Genomic DNA, 12,171 nt, shown 5'->3' on the forward strand with positions numbered 1-12,171 from the left:
AGAGTCTCTTCTGAATTTACCCTGACAAGAACCTCATCCTTTATGTGTGAATACAGTGCAGGAAAAGGTGAGCTAAAGAACGTGCCTACCACACAGCTCACCGGCAGGCAGAGTCCCCAGCTACCCACAGTAGATTAAACAGATATCAGTGTTTGTTGAAGTCAGAGTGCAGTAGGACAGAGGTTAGTGTACATTATTATCTTTGTGTTACCATTTCAGCCTCCTGCCCTAGACAAGACCATGTGTCAGAGTCCTTGGTGACAAATCAGCTTGCAGCAGATGCTGATGCAGCCACTGACGTTCACTGCAGGAAGATGTATTCTAGGCTTTGGGAAACCTGCAGTCAAGTTACACCAAGAAAGAAACTCAGAACCATTTGGATATTAGATTTAGAGCAGCGTGGGCTACAAGAGAATCTGCCTGAACTAAGCAGGGATGTGTTCATTTCTTCCAGTAGCAACATAATATACCTTGTCCACTAATTTCTGCTCTCCTGTCACTAGGTGGATTCCATGGATTTCAGATGTAGCCAAAAGACCTTCCCAGTCCCAATACTTACATAGTAGAATCCATCATCATCCATGGACCCAAACACAGTGATAATGTCCCCTGCACTGAAAGTCAGTTCAGCCTGCAAAGAGCAAAAGAGAACAATGGTCACAAGAGGAGCACTGCCAGAATTTCTCACCACAAACACAAGGCCTCCCCGGGCTGCTTGTGCAATCTCACCACAAGAGATGGTGGCTGTTGTGTTGAGACTTACGGGACCAGAATTCAGCAACAACCAAATTGGGAAACTGGAATTCAGTGTTAAGGAAGCACTTCATAAAATAACACAAAGCAAAGTGTGTTCCTGAAACCAATTTTGATAAGGCTTCAAAATGATTGAAAACCACTAGATTGGGTTCAAGACCTAACACCTGTTCTGCAAAGTGGCACTGAGAAAAAGCTGAACAAGCATCAGGAAAAACAAACACATATATATATTTTAATGTAAACACTAAATCCTCTTCCCTTGGATGATCCTTTCAGTATGCAGGGATTAGTTACTACCAGAACTGCATATGACCTGAGAGCAGAACATTACTGCACAGGAGATGTGATCTGTTGTTGAGTACACGGTCCTTGGAGCACAAGACGAAGGTGAAAGATACAAGTAGTCTCATCTAAAGGAAGAAATCTCCCCAGTGACAGTGAAGCAGACTGAGCAGCTGCTGGTTACCTCTGCATCTGCATTTGGAGAACTCTCCTTAGGGTTGTAGTCGAAAACAGCCACCATACTGCGAGGAGTCAGCAGTTCAGCCTCAAAGTCCTGACGCTTCTGTCCTGTAGGACAAAAATAAAACGAGATTTACTGAGTTGTAAGTTAAAGATAAATTGTTCTGTTCTTCATCTTATGGATTTATGCCCCGCTTCAGGTAAACCCTGGGTGGCTTAGTAATGGGTTTGCAGGCTTGACATCAACAAATCACTGTACACCTCAGCAGGGTTAGAATCCCCTCAAAAGACGCTGGATTTTAGGGACTGCAGCATCAGAAGAGTAAGCAAAACCGTGTGTGCCCCTTACCTCCTAACACTCCCAGTTAGTCACTTCACTCACTACTAAAGAACTAAAGCTCTTCCTTCCTGAGAACGCCTGCTTTCTGACAGTGCTCTGAAGGATGAAAAAGGGTCTTAGATTCACCCTTGACCACAAAACTTGCATCTCTTCATATGTTACCAATACAGCATTCCTCTTCTCACAGCAGTAAAGAGCAGTTCTCACCTGGTTGGGTCTTGTACTTCTCCTGTTTATCTAGTTCTGCTGGGGAGGAAAAAAAAAGGATCCAATCAATGGGTGTCCTTCTTTCAACAGTGTCCACACCACACAGCTGACAAACAACAACAAAAAGAACAAAGATCACAGCAGCAAACTGTTCATGCAACTCAAAGTCTAAGGCAGTAACTCAGGGACGTAATACGACGCAGAGGTCAAGCTCCAAAACTATAAAAGACATCACTGTTGTTAAAAACTTAACACCAGCAGGGATGGGCTCTCTTTCCACTTCCTAGCAGTCGTACAGAGACAAACATCTGAGGGTCCTGTAAGCAAGCAGTACAAATTCAATGCAGTCTGTAATCCTATTGCAAAAAACCAAAGAGGAAGCAGTGGGTGACACAGACCTTTCTTGGAGCGTCTGGGTTTTGGAGGAGGGACGGTTTGGCGGCGTGGAGGTGGAGAAAATGTGCCATTTCCTTAATAAAAATCCAAAAAAGCAAACAGACAAGAGAAACAGACAGTGAACGGAAAGTGAAAAGCATCTTGAAGAGCGAACAGGCAACAGAGTGGCATGACATGCTTCCCCTGGGAAGCAGACACCATGATTTCTGTGCACAGAGCCCCAGTCTCCATTTACCATATGTGGACTCAGATGAAGCATGATCCACATCCTAAGTACACACAGAAATCCACACTGCGTATTTGCCCATTACACAGTTTTTGCACAGTACACATCAGACAAACTTCACTGCTTTGCTGCATTTTATCTTTCAGAGGGATAAAACAAAGCCTTTGTACCATCAATACCTAGAAAAAGCCAAGTGAGGTGCATCCTATCAGCTCAGGCACGAAGGGACTTTAAGCTAGAGCTAAAACTTGTGTACAGAGCAGGGTCAATACTGACTTTGGACCAGGCTGCTCAGGTCTCTCATTGGGTCTCTCTCCTGGCTAACGAAGCCAGACTCCCTCAGCCTCTCTCTGTGCAAAGTGTTCAATCAAATCCACTGCACCAGCACTGCAGATTCTGTCACTCAAGCAGGGTCACCCCTGCAGGCTCAATTAAGAACTTGCAAAAGAAGGGAGAGCACAGAAGTCAGAACTGTGCATTCAGATCCTGGGGACAAGCTCTAGGGATTATTTGGGTGGGCTGCATCAGCTGCAAAGCTTGGCAGTGTGACTGAGCTTTCTGCATTTCAAAGACACAAGCTGGCACAGCATACATTAAGATACAGTACCTATGCTCTCTGTTGGTGGATCAGCAGGAAGGAACCCTTGCTTTAGCAGCTGCATCTTGATTTCCTTATTCTCCACCTGGACTTCAGATACCATGTTACAGGGTATGTATCCCTCTCTTCCAGCACATTCACCCCTGTAAAAGCCATCAGCATCCTTGTCTCCGCACACCTGCAAGGCAAAAGGTTGGCCAAGGATTGTTGATGCTGCGGGGACTGAGACACAAAGAAAAAGGAGAAAGGGAAGCCAAAGAAACTCCCAAGATGAGGGAGCTCTTCCTCCCACGGTTTATGCTGTCCTTGGAACAAGAAATGGATCCATACAGAGCAGAAGATGTTCATCAAGGTCTGCTCCTACCTTCAGGATCTGCCCCTCCTTAAACGGGAGCTCCTCTTCTGCCGCATCAGGATTAGGAGACATGGAAACAGGATCGTAGTCAAACAGGGCCACAAATATTCTAATGCCATCATCTTCCACAGTGGCTTCTGAAGCTGAGCTCCTTAGAGGACCTAGGCACAGTCAGGGGACACACCAGAGATAATGTCAGCACCACTTCCCTGCCACAGTCCTACATGGCCCAAGTACTGCCCAGCAGTCCCCATGTGTAGTTTCCAGCAGCTTCTCTCTTTCTTGCTGCTCGATTCTCCCCTCTTTCTCCACTCACCTGGGCTAGAAAGCAAAGGCTTCTGCATTTGGCTTCTTCTTAAGCTCCTGTTCCCTCTTCTGCTGGGAATCTGCCAGGCAGCTGAGCCAGGCAGCTCCTGGCCCCTAGGATCTTTATTACCAGAAGCCTGCAACAGGAACCACCAGAGAGTTAATAGCGGCCTCTGCCTTCCAACTCACATGAACAGTGTTCAGCCCAAACGCACTCCACAAAGAGCAGTGCATCCAAATGCAACATTCCTCTTCAGGGACACTCTAGAGCTGAGAATGCTATGGGAGTTGGAAAAGACAGCTAAATGCAGACAGGCACCCTGCCTGACACGAGTGATGTGAGGATGCAGGAAGGGGCATTCCAAGGGAAGGCAATGACATTACAGCCATCAACTATAGAAAGCTTTCATGAATCAGCTTATTTCACCAGGGATTCTCATTTGTGTCCCACAGTCTCTTGCTGTAGGTAGGAAGACCCAGTGTGAAAAGGAATACTGCATCGGTGTCACTCGATCAGTTGGCAGGAAAAGCAGAAGCAGCTAATACAAGAAAAGCCACGGAGCAGCACAGAACTACAGAATCTCCCAGATTTTCTTCCGGATGATCCTAGAGAAGAGTCCTTTCTCTGGACAACACTGAACAAAGCAAGATACAGGCAGGCCAGGGAAGCAGAAGGGAAGCTAACACCACTGCAAGCTGCTTCAAAGCCAGAATAGGAAAAGTCACCCAACCCTTTTGTGCAAGGAGGTGCTACGTATCCCCTTCCAAGGATGTTCGAGCCTCCTTCTCCAGCCAGGTGACTTACAGTCCTGCTCCCAGCCTTGCTCCTCAGAGCTGCTCTCACACCTCAGTGCATCCTTCTCCTGGCAGAAGGATCGCAGGCGCCGGCTCGGAGACCCAGCCCACTCCATACCCTGCTCTTCCACTCTCTCCAGTCTGGTCATGTTCCTTCTGCCATCTGCGAGGACAACCCCAGACTGACTGGAACAATCGCTCCATTCCCCCTGACAGTTCTGGGCCCTTTCTGGCCAGAGCCTGCTCTCAGGGGAAGATGAACAGACTGAATCCTGATCGTCTTCAGAGTCATACTCAATGTCTATTTCCAGGCTCCTGGAGCTGGAGCAGTGTGCTGCCATCCCAGCAGGTTCTGCAAACCCCGAGACCATTGTTTTCCCTTGGCTTCTTCGAGAGGCGCTTTGCCTGGCACGAGTGTATGCATCAAACCCCTCCTTACCAGCAGAGCTGCTCACAATGTTCAGCTCCTCCCGGAGGCTGGGAGCTCTGTACAACCCACCTCCCATCTGGCTGCAGTTGCCCAGCAGACGACTGCAGTGCTCTGTGAAATCATTCTGTCTCTTCCTACCCGTCTCAGGTCGACCCCAGATCTTCTCTCGATAGTTATTTCCCTTCTTCTTGCTCCAAGTGGGGCTTGCCCCACTCCCGGACTTTAGATCATTCTCCTGGCAGCCCCAGTTCCAGTTTGCCCTTTTCTGACTCCAGCTGGGGCTCGTATGGTCAGCACCCCCTCTGCTCCCCTTAGCAGTCTGCTCCTCCCGTGGAGTCTGAGCAGACAGTTCTGGGGAGGAATCGCTACCATCTGCCTTCGGAAATGGATCCTGGGTGCTTAGTGGCTTCTCAGACCTTCCTGCAATGTAGGCAGGTGCTTCCAAGGAGCCTTGAGGATTTCTCTTTTCCTCTGTAACACATTTCTCATCCTCATCTTCATCCTCGTCCTCAGTCACTTCAGGGATGCTAAACAATTTCTTGCTGTGGTTCTTCTGAAGCGGGAGCTCCAGTATCCTTTCCAGAATCTCCTCATCGCTGTCAGTATCACAAAGATCCATCTGTACCCAGCCCCCGAGAAAAGCAACAGCCAGGACAAGCAAAGGAAAAAAAGAGAGGAAATACTCATTAAAAAGAGAGATAAAGTTACAGCTGATTCCCTCCCAGCACAGCGATATGGAGCGGCGACTGTGGGCTGCAGAGAAGCGAGGACAGGAAGCAAAGGATAGCAATGGGTCTTCTGGCAAAAGACAATCAGATGAACTGGCAATGCAGCGGGAAGCAAGAAAGGCCAATGCATGGAAGAGCTCCCTCCCAGGCCCTGCCTCTGCACAGAAAGCTGTCTGCAACATCCTGCCTGCTCAATCCCCCCATAGCTCCACCACTCCCAGTCTGCATGGGGCACAGGAGCTGCACAGTTCCTCTGCGGCTGCTCACTGCACACTGGAGCTGCTCAGCATCCAGGAATCAATCTGCACACACAGCCTGTGACCACAAGAGGACCCACAGCCCTCACCTATCTCTCCGTCCTCACAATGGAACATGAGGAAATGACCCCGCACAGCAAAATCCTATCGCTCCAGGGAGTCATGCATGCTTCTGTCTCACTTGAAAGCTTGGAAAGAGCTTACCAGGTCACAGAAAACTTTTGGAAAACTGGTGGGTTGGTACAGGATCTACAGATGGGCGGACTTCACCAACTCCTGTGTGCTCATTGTTTACATCTATATTAAGAACATGATCAATAGGATTGATTTTTCACCCTGGGTTCTGAAGTTCACATTACACTGCGTGTTTTTCCAACTAATTAAACCCTGAGTACATTTATTACTTATGAACACCCTCCCCTCTCACAGAGGGCTTGCATTTTACGAGCACAAGACAACACTGGTAGTGAAAGAAGAGCAGTCAGGAATTTAGCCAAGCACTGCTGAGAGTGCTGGGCTCAAACCAGCATCTTCTCCTGCGAGCTGATGACATGGGATGGCTGCACTGGCACTCCCCACAAGCATCATTCTGCTACAGGTTACCTTCTCCCCGTTCTCCCTGTAACAGGGCTCTCTTGGATCCCATTTCTTCTCATCTAGAGCTTCTGAAGACAGTTCATCTTCCTCTTCCTCCTCCAGTATATCTGAAAGGTCTGAACTGCGGTTGTGCTCAGCAAAAAGAGTCAGCTGTCGTCTTCCTATTTCAGATATTTTTTCTTCTTGCTGTGGAAAAGCAAAGCAGATTTCTTCAGTCCTTTCAGGCACCTTCACTATTTGAACATTCTTTCACCAGTACATGTGCAGGTCAAGTGTGGCAAGAAACAAACCAGACAGCACCCTGAGGAGCAACTGGCACATGCACACACAACCATGGGCACAGACACACAGAACTGATAGACTCATTCTACTGCCTGCAAAGAAAAGTTTCTCTTGAAACTATAAAACCCAGGCACATCAAACACCACCCACAGCCCCTCCATTGGCAGAAATTCAGCTAAGATAAAAAACAAACCTCTTTTTTCACTCTGGACATTTCTTTCATCACCTCCTTGCTAGGCGACAACCTCAGGAACTCCTGGCAGCTGCTTCCACCCATGCTTGCATCTCGGGAGGTGCCCTCCATCTCCTCAGCCTGGCTGGGGGAGGGCGGGGGCTCTGGGCTCAAGTTCTTCTCCTTTGCTTCGGTCTCTCTTTCAGCACTGGGACTTTTTGGTGGCTCTTCCACAGAGCATGCATGGCAGGTCTCCATGCGTATTGTCAGGCTAGCAATAGCTGGGCTTTCTAGCTCTGGCATTTTGGTTACGTTTTGCTCCATCTGGGAAACAAACAGAACAATTCATCAGCAGGATAACCACAGCACATGTTGCAGGACCACTCCTGAGCCTCCCAGCTGCACACTCTACTTCTGTTCTTCTGCAAAGGACCATTAAGGACGGTTTGAAATGCTCAATCTTGGCCTCTACGCCAGCAGCCCAGAGGCCAATGACACCAGGCAGATGCTCTCCTTCCCCTCAGCCCCCTCGTGCCAAGGAGCAAAGAAACTCAGGGGAGGCACCATCCAATATTTTTGAGCCAAAAGGGCCTTTTACTCCCAAACTGTCAGAAAGGTGCCCCCACTTCCTGGAGTGTCTGCTCTGCAATGCTCAAATCCACCAGACTGGAGATGACTCCTGCAAGTCAAGGAGCACAGCAGTGTCTGATCAACACTGACATCACCATTAGCAGGAAGACCCCTTTCAGCAACCAGCCCTGAGGAATTCATGCTTTCCTGATTCTGTTCCTGCCCTGTCTGTACACATATGATGAAGCAGTGAGATTCAACCTCTCTTTCACATATCCAGCAACAAACACTCTACTGGTTTGCCAGCCACTGGATGGCTGCATGCTAGCAGCACGCTGTTACATTCCCCTAAATGATTCATTCTCCTTCCCAGCAGTACTGGGCAGGAAACGTTACGCACTTACCAGCACTTCTGTCCCTTCACCCAGGCTTCTCAATTCTGCTTCCCTCGAGGAGACAGGCTCCGTGCCCTCACCCGGGAGCTTTGTGCTGCCCGCTTGCCGAGGAGGCACAGTCAGGCATCTCTTGTCTTGTGCAGTGTCTGATCCCTGCAGGGAAGTGCCTGAGGTGTGCACCAAGGAAGCACTGGGCGAAGAGAGCTGCAGCAGCACAGAGACTTTCTCTGGCAAAGATCCCGCTGAGCCATCGTGGCTGGAGGAGAGATCAGTCAATTTGGCATCTGAGCTGTCAGTGGGGACTTTTTGTTGAAGCAGGAGTGCAGCCGTCTGGTGCGTGGGCAGGCTGTGTGCAGGCAGAGAGCCCCGGGATTCTCCACAGGGCAGTCTAGAGGTAAGAGTAGTAGAAACAGCAGAATCTGAAGGTGAGGAACGATGGGAGGCTCTCAGCAGGACTGAGGATATCTGGGCTGGAACCGAATCCACCGACTCCCCAAACAGGGACATGGTTCTCACAGAAACCTCCCGGCATGCCTGGAACATCTGAAGCTGGGACAAGTCCACAAGGACACTCCCAGCTGTTGGAGAAGTAACTTCTATTGCCTGCAAACAAAGAACCAGGAAGCAGTTACTGCACACTGCTCAGCATTTCTGAGAAGGGCAGTTCTTGAATCCAAAGTCAGCAAAAATAAACAGCCCAAGCATTGTACCTTCTGTGATATCACCCCCCTCACCTTCTGTCCATCCGCATACACAGCATAACCGGTGACTCGAACTCCATTGGAAGATCCTTCAGCATCAATAGTGACAGGTAACCAGCTGATAACGAGGATTCCTGGAGAGGGACCAACTTCTACCTGGACATCCAGAGGAGCATCAGGCGTGCCTGGGAGAGACCAAACGGATTGCTTTCTTGCTTACCTCACTACAGCATAACACCAAACTAAACCCCGGTTTGTATCAAAGAGAAAACTCTCACACCAGACTTGCCACTGCAGAACTGCACTGGAATGACTACAGCAGCTTCTTGGGAAGTGACAGACAAAACCAGAACAAGCGAGGTGCTCTGATTCTGGGAAAGCTTTAAAGCACAGAAAACAAAACTTTGCAAAAGTAGCTGAGGCCAAGATGCAGCAACCCTTAGAGCAACATGAGTGCAGGTCACAGCAAACCAGATTGTTCACACCCTGAGAAGCATGCTGCTCAAATCAGCAAAGGGGGGGGGGGGGGGCTCTCCAGAGCAAATGAAAACAGAAGAGATAATAAATTCTTAAAATAAAAGAACATAAATATTAAGACAAAACAGGATATCTCCTCACGCTTTGGGTTCCTAATAAGCTTTGCTTCCATTCACCCCAAGGCTTGACACTAAAGAACCAACAAAGCTTTCTGTCCCAAGCACTCCCTTCACAATAGCAATGGGCACAACTACTCTGATACCTGCTATTGGGGTAGTGAAGTGTATCACAGCTGAGTTCTGCTCCTGCCCCTCTGAGACCTCTTCCCAGAGTGTTTTCAAGGGACGGGCCTCCAGCTTGGCAACATACTGAGTGCTGGGCTGCAGGTTGCGGAAGGTGTACCAGTAGACCCCCGGTTTTGTTATGTCACACTCCTCCCCATTCAGATACACCGCGTGGTTGTAATTGCTGTTGCAGGGAAGCCACGTGACCTCTGCTGATGTGGCAGTGACGTTTCTGACTTTCAGCATAGTCGGTGCCACACACAGATCTTGCCCCACAAAGAAAGTGCATCGCAGTTTATCAGAACTGCCCTTCTCTGTCACACTCTGCACAGACACACGGTAAGCCTTTGTCTTTAAATCCAGCTTTTCAATCACTGCTTTGGTCTGAAAGCCACTCTTCACATTTTGACGTAGCTCTTCATCCACATAGATATTGTAGCTCTGTATGTCTGGGCAGCCAGCAGGCAAAAGTGGTGGTTCCCAGCCTACAACTATGCTTCTGGCAAGCTGCTTGATCAGAGTCAATTTTCTTGGGTAAGGCACTGCTGTGTGACTAACACGTTCCTCCTGGTCTCCTTCTGCTCTACTGACCAACGGACTGATGCTACTCTCTTCAATGGAGAAATCACTCTTATCTCCACTGCTGGTGCTTGCACTGACAAAACTTTTCTCCTGGTATGAACTATGGGTGAGATCGTTCAGCTCCGAAGGCAGAACCGTCATCAGGTCATCATCTGAAACTCGCTCAACAAAATTGGAGGGGACCAGCCCTCGCCGGCCGTCCATCAGCTCCCCTAAACGAAAAACAGGAAACCTGTTACCACTGCACCTACCATTCGATCTTCCAGCCCATCTGTGAAGACAACCTGACAGCATCTCTGCTAGGTCATAACTGCACTGCAGTCAGGAACAAAGTAAGCTCTGGGAGGTCATCCCTGGGCAAGTTTAATCCATTTCCTAGAGCTGCTCTACTTACATCCTAATGTTCACTGTGAGAAAACCCACTGCTCTCCACACTTCACAGTGAGCTAACCAGAAAGTGTTTTATGTAATTAACTCCATGTTTTCCCCTTGTTCATCGTTCTGTTGTTTCTGAATTCCTCCTGAAAGTCCAACTTTCCAGCTCTCTATTCAGATCTGGCCTCCTGTTCAGCTCTCTCCACTGTTATGTCAGCTTATGTAACAAATATGTCCCAAGAAGACCCATTGGGATGAGTGACACCACAATATTCTTGGTAAGTGCAAGAACCATCAGATCAGTGTCAAATGAGCAGGGCGTAGGGGTTGTACATAATTTCACACTCTACCTACAGCAAATCAACTGAAAGCAGGGAAAGCAGAAAAGATTAGTAAAGAATAACCTGTTTATTCTTTAAACAATAAATAAATAAATAAATGAGAAGCTTGGAAATAGAAGGAATGAAAGAGCCAGGACAGTCAAAGAGCAAGCAGTGCAACATGGCATGCATTTGCCTCAGCTCTTGCAAAGCACCCGAAAAGATCAGGACCCTACATCTACAAGGAAACTTCATTACAAATGTACAGTCCAGAATTCTTGCTTTCCATTCCATCTGTCTAATAGTCACCCAAGACCACGCTTCCAAAAGAAAAGGTGTCAAAAGAGAAACTCGCTGTATAATACCAAACACGACAAAGACTGTGGTTTGGGCTGCTTGGCTTACACACCTTACTTGCCAAAAAGAGTACAAGGCAATGAAGGCTACCAGTTGCCCATGGCCCTGGGTTCAATACGCAGCCATTGGGAAGAGGGGAAGAGACTACCTGGAGAAGGAATCGATGGGCTATTCTTGGACAGGGAGGAACAACACGAAGGTGAAACCTGGAACTGTTGAAAGTAGTGGCAAAACTCCCACTGAATTCACCAGACCAGGATTCCAAGCTTTAGACTTAAATTAATCATGACACAAATCAACTCTTCTAACAGGTCCTGCTCTCCCCTCCATTAAACTAACTTTGGATAGAAAATATTAACTCGAGGTTTTAAGATTCACTAAATTCTTCTCTCATTTTTCTTTTTAAGGGAGCAAATCTCCACTGCAGTTCAGTCACATTCCTTTTCCACTAGAACACACCTTCAAAGAAGCCATCTTCATCCATGTCTCCATAGATGTAAATGTACTCTCCAGCAGTTAGTGGAAGCTCTGCCTCTGGATTTTCATTAGGTCCATCAAAAGGATTGTAGCTGAAATAGTTACAACATGAAAACTCATTTCCTTAAGAGCTGTTAATGCCACAGAACAGAATAACTTGCCTAACCTCAGGGAGTACAAGAGATGACATGATACCTGTATCGAGCCAAGAAGACCTGGAGCTTTGCAGGGCCTTGGCTGCCTGGCTCTGGCATCAGAGAGATGCTGTCAACATCCAGCTCTTCCATTTCACTTGCAGTGTCCACCTAAAATTATAAAATGAAAGACGAAGGATAAGACACGGCCAAAATTAGAATAAAGGAACACTCAAAGAGTTCCAACAGCAGTGAACTAATCCTCTAAGCTGGTGTATATGGAGAGTTTGGCCACTAGGCTGAGGGCTGTCTGGAAGTATGACTTTTAGAGTGAGAAAGCAGCACCAAGAAGCACCTCCAAGCTGCAATTTCAGCAGTTTGAGGTGAATATCAGCAAAAGCTCTTCACTCAAGGAGGTAATGCAACCTTGGGATGTCCATAGAGCTCGGTGATGTCCCACTGCTCTTCAAGGCTCAGCTAAACAAAGCCGTGGTGATACTGAGACAGTGCTGGTGGCAGTCCCAGTGTGAGTGGGAAACTGAACTCGAGATTCTGGAAGCCCCTTTCACTCTACATATCTGCAATACAGTAC

At 48.0% G+C, this 12,171-nt stretch overlaps 1 protein-coding gene across 13 annotated transcripts in view; it reads right to left on the bottom strand.

Annotated features, from left to right (window-relative positions):
* TSPOAP1 (TSPO associated protein 1) overlaps nt 1-12,171 on the bottom strand; it is a 36,484-nt gene that overhangs the window by 3,656 nt on the left and 20,657 nt on the right. For 5 of the 13 annotated variants that reach the window (XM_072353822.1, XM_072353819.1, XM_072353821.1 and 2 more), the window contains 15 exons: nt 11,641-11,750; nt 11,428-11,537; nt 9,313-10,128; nt 8,607-8,758; nt 7,882-8,475; nt 6,929-7,231; nt 6,460-6,639; nt 4,378-5,490; nt 3,657-3,783; nt 3,350-3,501; nt 2,995-3,163; nt 2,164-2,235; nt 1,766-1,804; nt 1,223-1,326; nt 560-631 (listed from right to left, as the gene is read on the bottom strand). In XM_072353822.1, the coding sequence (XP_072209923.1) occupies nt 560-631; nt 1,223-1,326; nt 1,766-1,804; nt 2,164-2,235; nt 2,995-3,163; nt 3,350-3,501; nt 3,657-3,783; nt 4,378-5,490; nt 6,460-6,639; nt 6,929-7,231; nt 7,882-8,475; nt 8,607-8,758; nt 9,313-10,128; nt 11,428-11,537; nt 11,641-11,750 (4,113 nt within the window). The remainder of the gene's footprint in view (nt 1-559; nt 632-1,222; nt 1,327-1,765; nt 1,805-2,163; nt 2,236-2,994; nt 3,164-3,349; nt 3,502-3,656; nt 3,784-4,377; nt 5,491-6,459; nt 6,640-6,928; nt 7,232-7,881; nt 8,476-8,606; nt 8,759-9,312; nt 10,129-11,427; nt 11,538-11,640; nt 11,751-12,171) is intronic. The other 8 variants (XM_072353820.1, XM_072353818.1, XM_072353826.1 and 5 more) reach the window with 4 other exon arrangements.

Source organism: Excalfactoria chinensis, chromosome 19 (assembly GCF_039878825.1).
Source record: "Excalfactoria chinensis isolate bCotChi1 chromosome 19, bCotChi1.hap2, whole genome shotgun sequence".
Taxonomy (NCBI): Eukaryota; Metazoa; Chordata; class Aves; order Galliformes; family Phasianidae; genus Excalfactoria; species Excalfactoria chinensis.